Raw genomic sequence first — 9,501 nt, forward strand, 5'->3', positions numbered from 1 at the left:
AAAAAGGCGCCGATGCGGGAATCGAACCCCGGCTACATCGTAAGATCCGCGTAGGCAGCACCAGGGCGCAAAAAGTTGAAAATCCTTGAAAAATATTGTCGCTGTACGTGTGCCGCTTCTCCGGTTACAGTAGTATGAGAGGAAAACTAGATGAAGTACGTTATTAGAAGTCATACCCAAGACACTTGTAAGACTACTTCATAAATAAAAAGTTCCCATTTCTCATACATTTTGACTTTAACAATACCTGTACAATTCAGTTTGGGGCGCACACACGGGTGAAAAATCGGTCTGCGAGCTTCATCCTCGAAATTAGGCAGAAATTCAGAAAACTAAAAAGAAAATCCCGGAATTGTTGCTTAGCTTGTTCGTCACCTGTTATCTACATCAAGGTTCTTGTGCATACTTTGCCATTGGCGGACGTAACGAAGCATGTGACGAAAACCGGGTAAAAATAGGGCTTAATGCGCTAATTCTAATTCCTGTACATCGCCTGGTTCGCTACAGCGACGAATTGCTAAAAATTTCGATCTAGCTTAGGGTTTACACCATTATTTTGTTTCCACGTCTGTATCAAATGCCATAAACCTATTGACGATCATAGGCATTGTGGCTCATCGAATTCCAGCTCTTTCTCCACCGGCTGACACCGGCTGGACTCAACAACCAGCATTGTATGTCGTGCTGCTGTGTCATCCGAAATCCCAACAGAGCTAGAAACGCGCGGCATTTCACACCCGAGTAAAACGTAATTATTAACATAGTCCGGACGGATGCACAGCTTTCGCGTAGAAGAGGCTACGACGCTAACACTTAGCACGGGACGTCTTTGTGTCGACTTCGTCACTGCTTCCCACATTAAGTCGTCATCGATAAAAGAGCTTGGATTTCCCAGACAGCAATTTCAAGTGAACACAGAAAGGGTAAACGTGGCCTCAGTTATACCAGTTATAGGTAATCAGAAGGGGCGGAAGCTAGGTAAACTCTTGTTAGGATATCTGGAGTAGATTTTCTGTCCTCAAAAGTTTAATTTAGTGTTCAGATAGCCGCGAATTGCTAAAAAAATTGATTAAAGTAATGATACCGAACTGGGAGAGGCTGATTGCTTGTTACAAATGTCATCGAAAATTTAAAGACACTTGCCAAACATTTGGCGCAAGCGCACTTCATAAAAACAAAGATAATACTAAAGGTAAAATTAAGGTAATGAAGGTAATAAAGCTAAAATAAAGGCAACCATAGTATGTCAAGAAAACACTTAACTTAAGCAGCACTCGCAGAATAAATATTATGTAGACTTCACCATTTTGATACTATCTCAGCTACGGCTACGATGATTATATGACAATCCGAAAGTTTCTTTAAGGAACCGGTATTCCTCGAACGCGTGAGAGCAATACGGCATCTTCGGCCAGAAGGGACGTTTCCACATCGTCTTTGTACAGTGCCGCCAAGCTTTTGCGCAGAGTATCATTAGCACGCATCTGCCGTGTGAAGCGCCATCGTTGTATCAGGGCTTGAATGAATCCCCCGTACAGCCAAACAACCGCCACGGTCATCACACCGAGAAGGGCGGGAAATTGGAATCGTTCGGGCAGGCAGAACTTCACCAAAATCGGGGGAAGGATGTCGAACATGAGCATGTACTCCTCCGCCGCAATGAACGACGTTGCAACATTTACCCACGCACGACACCAGCACTTCTTCGCCCTTGACCTTTATGGAAAGACACCCATGTTGAGAAAGATCGTCAGTAATGTTCATGTGTAAACATTACCTGGTTCTGGCAGCATTAGGCTCCTCCTCGTAAGCAATTCCTTCTTTCTTGCTGATCGCATTATAGCAGCAATCAAAAACCATGTAAAAAAGCACGTAAAAGATGAAGCAGTGCATCAGGATCATCCAGACGGCAAAGGGGAAAATGCCGAGAAAATTCAGCCCGGCGGTCCAAGCGGCCAGTGCACCACGCGTTGCGGGCGACACTGAAGTGACATTGAACAATATGTCGCTTTCGGTGCTCCACTGCCAGAGAGGACCGATATCGATCCAGTACGAGAGTTTTGCCGTAATATCGTTCAGTCCCTAAACGGTGCAAAGGTCAACAATCACTGTAACTTATTCGTAGCGGAACTTCGACATTAATTATTACTACGCGGTATTTCCATTGATACTTCACAGACGTTACGAGGTCAAGGCACATTGAGTCAGTAGCGCATTTGTTTGAGAACGCCGAGGTGAACACCAAGTCCCCTAGCGGCTGACATAACCGTCAGCCGTCATTAATAATCATTTGTACCCGTCAACCGTGGATGGCTGCCCTCTAATACAACCAACGACTGCCACGCTCCAACCATTCACGGTTGAAATTAAGTCAACCTCAATGATCAGCTCAACGTTCTGCAATATGTGCGCTACCAACTCATTGTACCTCCTCCTCTCATGGAAATAAAGAGTACGTCAAATAAAAATCCGCCCAGTCGGAAAATTCGATGGTATGGTAATTTCAGCGTGGCGAAAGCGTCCTCTTAGCTTTGATTTAAAATTAGCTAATTGAGAAAGATTGCGTTATATCCATACTTCATTTTGCACTGCAATCAAATTGATGCTAAACTTCAGCGCCTTTAAATTCCGCTTAACCAGTGACGCAGAAACGGTAACTAAGCTTAGCAGATAGACAAGGGTGTACTGAAGTACGGTTGCGCTCACCTTCCAAGAGGAAGAGCGCTTGCCCGTCAGCCACTCTTCCACAAACTTATCGATATTGTCCAGGGTCAGTGGGTCATCGGGAAACACAACAGAGTACATAGGGTGAATGCTGAGCCACATGCCGGCACAGCCCAGATACAGCGCAAAATTCCTCCTTATTAACCGGTTGCGCAGGATATTTCCTCTGCGCATTAGGACTGCTTGTTCGCAAGTGCCACTGCTGTCATCCGCGTCCCCACTTGTTCTATCAAACGGCAGGAGTATTTCCGCGGTATGCTCCGGCATGTCGGTGACCAATTCGGTGCCACAGCCACTAGAAAAAAACGCAAAACACTGCGACAATTTTACACTTTCACCATTACTTTTCCTGTGCCATAGAGGGTTATGAATACGAGAGCTTCCCGAATGTGTGTGAAGTGTGAACAGAGCGCTTAAATCCCACGGGTGTTAAATAGTCGGACTAGTTCGTGTCCAACCGAACGTCTGCGCATTTAGCCTCTCCAAAAGTTTATCGACAGATGTTTGGAATTCCTTTCCATAGATTTTGTATACAGAATTCTTTGTTCAAATCTAATGTTTTTCTGAAGGCTTGATTCATTTTAAAACAATTTATGAACCGTGGTATAATCGAATGATAGAGGGATGTCGAAATTTGGCTTTGCGTTTCGTCGGAGTGAAGGTAACAAAAATCAAGCTTTTCATATACTGTATATACAGCGGCACAATCGTGGTGAAACGTTGTGAGCTTACGACCAAGGCGGGTATTTCATGGCATTAGGAAGTTCTCGTATTTGGCGGTTCGGTAAAATTTGGTTCTTACCGCAACTTTTCCGAGACCCATGCACGATAGCCGGTCGTCATCCACAGCCCCCACAACCTTCCGCTAGAGTAAATAGCGAACAAAACAATGAAGACGACATAACATGGAAACACCGCTTGTACGCCGTATTTAGAGATGACTGTTCGCACGACCACCACGCCGAGAATAAGCGGCAACATGGATACCAACAACCACAGTATGAACAGAGAGATGAACAACAGTCCCGCGATGACATGGCGAAGCGAGCGCAAAGCGCCAGCGCAGTAGTTTGTTGTGGTCGAGATTCTTTCGGCACTAGTGGATTCCAGGTTGTCTTCCAAACTAGTAGAACCCGGCGCCTCAGCGTCGTTATCAGTTGGCGCTGTCCCAGGATCCTGATGGAACCAGCCACGGGCTTTATGCAGCAGAGGAACGTGCGCGGTGAAGTCTGGCAATTTCCATTCGCGATTCACGATTATCGAGCAAAGAAGGGATACTAATAACACCGCAGTCGCCGTCAGCACACAACACGCTCCGGCGAAACCAACTTGCAGGGTTTGAGCACTGGGCATGCGGTCCAGCAATGGCAAAGAGTTGTTTCGACAGTCGGTTCCGTTATGCGATGACCAGAAGGATGTCACTTTATCCCAATAGCATCCTCTATTTTTCTGTCAAAGAATCGCCCTTCAGGTACGAAAACGTTTAGATGTACTCGTATTTAACACGGTGGTAGTACCAGCACATGCAGGACAGATACAGAGTAAAAGCCCGATGATTAATTTGCTCAGATTGTGGTTACGTAAAAGCGCAATGTCGGTAGCAAGATAGCAACACACTGAAAACTGGCTTGAAATCAAACACAAAATATACGGAGGGAAGTGCGTATATTGGACTTGCGTTTTTCCGTATACCAGACATTGTGGCGGAAATCTATCGGGCGGTTACATTACATGTACAACTTTTACTTGTAATAATCCGGTACATTGCATCAAGTTTGTGAAGCTGCATGAAAACATTGTCATGCAATTTTCAAAGCGTTTTTGCATCCCAGTACAGTATTGTTGCGATTTATTCATACACAGACCACTGGTATGAAAAAGGCCTAATAATTTGTATACATTCCCGCGAAAACCGTATGCGCGTGCAACATCCGGTTGAAGAGTTAGGGCAAGGCGTCTACATGCAATCAAGTGTATTAAAAATTGGGCTTAGGTCTTACAGTCGGGGTTTAGGACCCACCTTATTCCTTTATGCATGAAAAGTAATTGGCTTATGAAGAAAAGTGACTGTTCTTACACCGAACCGGAGCAGAAACTTTTTTCGCAAATTATAAAGTGACAATAAAACATTTTTGAAACGTATAAATACTTATAATCTAAAAATATTGCTCTCATCAGGTGTAGGAGCAATCTTCTACGTTTCCGGCGCTTCTGAACAGAATTCGAAAAACAGCGACCCGAACTGAAGTGTTTTGCTCAACCTGATTTTTGCCATTTTTTCCAGCCATAACTCCCCAACCGGATGTTGGGCGCAAAACGGTTTTCTCGCCGATATATGTAAACAAATCGTTTGCTTCAAAGCCTAATGTCAAAACGTATAATTTTTAGAGTGCGCGATAGCGAACATCCTCATGCCTGAATGCAGATTTGGCACAGCGTACCAGGCAGCATTCCTAAGTTTATTGCTTTTTCGATGCTTTAGGGAGAAAACTGATGTTCTTGCGTACTTACATAGCCAAGGATTCCGTCGATATCTACCAAACCAACACGGTAAAAAAGCGGATCCGTGCGAGTGGACCACCATGCGGGAAAAAAGCGTTCTCCAAGTTTGATGGAAATCTGAGCGCTCCACCAGGTGACTATGAGGGCTTCCAGTAGGATCTCTGGATAAGACCACGATAAATCTTGGCTTAGAGCCGAGTGCAGTCCTTTCATTATTCCCAACGCATCAAATCAAGTATTGGCGCAAAAGCTTCGATTTAGATTGTGGTTTTGAGATTTTACCCAGATTCACCCATACATTGCGCCTATAGAAAGGTCAAGGTACGGTATTCCAACGCGTGGACAGCAGAGTAGAGCGATTGGCGGAATGTTATCGTAACTGCATCAAACGGGAAACCGGCACCGCATTCCGTGATTCCATATCAATGCAACTGCACCGTGAAATTGTCTGTTTGTATAATTCCAGTATGGATGTGGATGAAAAGAAATCAATAAGAGGAGATGGAGCGGCAATATAGTGATGTGGCTTGGCAAAGATTACCGTGAACGCAGGAATCATGAGCTGTAAAGTTCAGCCGCAGGTAATCTACCAACCCTGCATGTTTCTTACCTGCGCGCCCACCCTCCTTTGACGTCAATCACCAGCGTGATGCGTCGACGCAACGATACTACGGGCTTTGTGGTAGAACAAGAAAAAGAAAATCTTTCTGTTAATCGGGTAAAAGCTCCCGCTGCTTTTGTGTTTATCATCTTCTAATCATTTTTCGAATATGTCTCGAGAAACTGGTCACCGAGGCTTTTGTAATCCAAATGGCCTTTTTTTAATATGCTATGCTCTTAGAAAAATCAATTCACAAACTACAGACAACCAACAGTTCTTCATAGACAAACACAATAAATTTAGAAAGACGAAATACAAACTCGAGACTACTGAGTAGATGGCGAAGTATACGTAACCGGCGATTGAGCAGGAAGCAGTTTTCAGAAAACATAGACTTAGGAGTAAGCAAAGTGACCGAAATAATTATGATAAATCAGTCGAAATATACGCAGCAAGCAGTACGTTAAGCAATTCATTAAGATACGTTGAGACTGTTGACTAAATAAACCGTTTACGTTTAGCTGTTCACACAAGAAGTGTAAACAGCTTGTTCATGGTAAAATGCGTAAATTTATAACTAACTTGTAAATGAAAATTGATGAAATTAACCGCAGATGCCCTACTTGGAGCCTTGTCTGCTGTACTGAAGTAGTGGAGAAGGTACTCTGCATAATAAACGGTGTGCTCGGAATACCAAGCACGCTCCGTTCACGAAAGTCTGTTCCGTCAAAAATAATATTGTTTCCTCGGAATATCTCCCCTGTGGCACAGCAGAATATTAATCATAGTCAAAGATGACAACCAGTATGTCGAATCCCAAACGTGGCGGTCCTGTGTTGTCGATCCGGAAAAAGCTTGCTGGTAAAACGCGACGCCTACAGTTGGCGTAAGCAACCGGCTTGATTGACTTGAGGGTAAAGATAGATGCGCATTTATCGGAATCTCTCGGTGTAAAGTTACTGTTTGTACCCTAGGATGCAGCTAATTCCGTACTCTCATCCCCTTAATGGAAGTGATCCAGTACATGGTACACGGTACCTGTACACGGTACAATACTGCAATGTAAATGTGCATGCACCAGTGATGCACATAAACTTTGTTTCACGCACTCTCATACGCTAGAGTAGTCTACATTGTTTTATGATGGTCTAACTTTAAGCACTGTGCCACTGTGGTCTGACTTCAAACACCAACTTTAAACATTAAAATCCGGTAAACATTTTTCGTATCCAAACTCGGAAGACTGCACAGGCGTTGCTCTTGAAAACAAGAATTTGAGCCAGGCCACTTCGTAAAAAATTGGTAAAAACTTTCCGTTAAAAAACTTGCTTGTGGATTTCATGAGAATTCAAGATGCGCGGTGAGGAGTTCAACTGTTTTTTTGCCAAACGCAGCTGCTAAATTTCACAGGTATCTATAATAAAAAAGTCAATGGGGCCCTCTCTACTCGTTTGAGTAACGTGACATCAAATAATCTGCTCAGCTGAGCAAAGTGCAGTGCGTAAACCGTAGAACGTTGACCTTAGGAATGCTCATGAGACGGTTTCTCAAGAGGAAAAGGCTGTAATGAGCAAGACTGTATCAGAACAGGCTATATGGTGAGACGCAGTAAAAACATCATAAGCTGCTCTTTCTTCAGAAAATTAACTCAAAGCTCGCGATTATTTGTTACAAATTTACCAGCAGTGCTGAACGGCTACAGATTGTGATGGACACGTTCCCAGTGAAAGCATGATTATTTTTGTCAAGATAATCGCTAGAGACTATAGTGTTGTAGTTGCAGCTGTCTGGCTTTCTCAAAGATTCTCTCCCCAAATTATGGGCAATGAATTACGAAAGATCACGGGCAATGGCACGCCACGACTGAACAGTTGTACTGCGAGAACAACTGTACACACATACCTAGCTGATTTAGTTCTACAGTATAAATCATTACAACACCGAGCAACAGACGGTATGTGACTTATGTTCATAACAGGCCTGCGTTGCAATTGTCTGGTTATACCCCGGTTTTATCAGGGCCACCGATACAGACACTTGACGACGAGGTCTTCGTCGTGAAGTGCTTAAATCAGTCGTACCGTGCTTATATCAGTCGTCACGAGAGGACCGGTGGTCAACACCTTCCACTGTTTCTGATCGTGCAGCAGGAGCCAGTCATCGTTGCACCGACATAATCTGCCTCCAGCATCCTTGTACGCAGTTGAATGCAATTTCCTCATCCAGACAGCATCCGCTTTAGAAAATAGTGCAAATCCCACAGACCGCTCTTTACAGTCTACCGGCATCGTGCGTTGTCCATAAGACACCACGCCATACTGGCCATACTACGGCAGCCACAAAGCCATTGTACAAGCATCATCGGCACCCAGCAGGGCCAAATGTTCGGTCCTTTCCGCGGTCGGTGCCGGGCAACGCCCACCCGGCATTGGACGCAGGCCAACGACTGGGCGCCCTTCCTGCTACAGTGGCACTGAACGTTCGTTTGTACGATTCAGCGTACCGCCTGGTAACGACAAACAATTTCAACATAACTTCCAAAACGATGATATTGCAGCAACAGCCTATCTGGCTGCTGTTCTAGTGGGTTGACGGTCAGCTTTACCACGATTATGCGGCTGTTGTGATGAAAGGTGGCACGACCGGCAACGATGCTGGCCGAGGACGCTCTTACGGTACTGATGTTACATAATTACACTGGTGGTTCCGATTGGGATGACACAGGTTCATCCCAAGCGGTCAAACGCAACAACGTAACTCATTAAGGCATGTTTAATGACAAGGGTGTTCAAGAAACGGAGCAAGAGTTTAGGATAAGGTTGATCAAGTAGATGCAAGCTGTAGCAAGCTGAGTACAAAACTGAATTCTAGAAATTCATGAGAAGGCAAACAAGCCGGCCGGTAAAGTGGGCATAATTCATAACGCGATGGAATGATGAATCAAAACTGGGTGGTCTTATTGTTCGTTCAAATACTATCGCTACAATATACTGAAGTCGTTCACCATGGCCTACCGGCAGTAGCACAGGTCTTCACGGCATTGCATGACTGTCCTGTCCTGACCATCCCGGGCCTCGGTAGAATTCCCACCGGACATCGCGTCACAAGAAAACCGCCCAACCCTGATGGGGTAATCGTCAGCCTGCATTTAAAACTGGACGATGACTACCTGTCATGTTTGCAGCAGCGGTATAATACCTTTATTATAATGAATATTATGCGCTCGCTGGCCAAGCAAAAACCAGCTAAAATAGACATAACGTAGATATGCTGGTACTTCTACTACCGGTTACGCACACATCACAGTGGATATCGGACATTATACACATTCACAAGAATACACATCGCTGCTCTTGTACGTAAGTGTACTTGCACTGTACACTACACCACCGATTAGGTCAGTGCAAGCTGGCCAAGGCACAGAAAATGGCTTCCGGTAGGGTATTAAATCAGGCGAATTGGCCTTGAAGTGTAAAAGTCAGGTAGTGCGTAGCAAAACCGGATGTTTGCATTCCGGCGCCAGCTAACGACTTATCAGCCGAACACATGCTACAAAAAATCATGGTTTTCATTAAAAATCACTGGATCGGCCCCAGATACCACCTGGCATAAATTCTAAGTACATCATACTCTGCTTGTAAGTACATCGTATTCTGCAGTTTCATCCTTCTCAG

The 9,501-nt window shown here is 44.6% G+C and overlaps 1 protein-coding gene across 1 annotated transcript; it reads right to left on the reverse strand.

The window, feature by feature from the left end:
- Positions 1-1,237: 1,237 nt before the first annotated feature.
- LOC129580902 (uncharacterized) lies at positions 1,238-5,596 on the reverse strand. Its single transcript, XM_055471660.1, has 5 exons — positions 5,236-5,596; positions 3,527-4,173; positions 2,707-3,019; positions 1,778-2,082; positions 1,238-1,716 (listed from the first exon to the last, which is right to left on the reverse strand). The coding sequence occupies exons 1-5, from the start codon at positions 5,437-5,439 to the stop codon at positions 1,362-1,364; spliced, it is 1,824 nt and encodes a 607-aa protein (XP_055327635.1). The 5' UTR covers positions 5,440-5,596; the 3' UTR covers positions 1,238-1,361.
- Between the last annotated feature and the right edge of the window lie 3,905 nt (positions 5,597-9,501).

This window comes from Paramacrobiotus metropolitanus, unplaced genomic scaffold (genome assembly GCF_019649055.1).
Source record: "Paramacrobiotus metropolitanus isolate TYO unplaced genomic scaffold, Prichtersi_v1.0 Parri_scaffold0000001, whole genome shotgun sequence".
Classification (NCBI taxonomy): Eukaryota; Metazoa; Tardigrada; class Eutardigrada; order Parachela; family Macrobiotidae; genus Paramacrobiotus; species Paramacrobiotus metropolitanus.

Bases quoted from the DNA above. Each gene is read 5' to 3' on its own strand.
- LOC129580902 (XM_055471660.1), bottom strand. From the start codon at position 5,439: ATGAAAGGACTGCACTCGGCTCTAAGCCAAGATTTATCGTGGTCTTAT. The intron at 3,020-3,526 runs GTAAGAACCAAA...GTTTTTTTCTAG, and splicing joins TGGGTCTCGGAAAAGTTGCG to TGGCTGTGGCACCGAATTGG. The intron at 2,083-2,706 runs GTGAGCGCAACC...TGCACCGTTTAG, and splicing joins AGCGCTCTTCCTCTTGGAAG to GGACTGAACGATATTACGGC.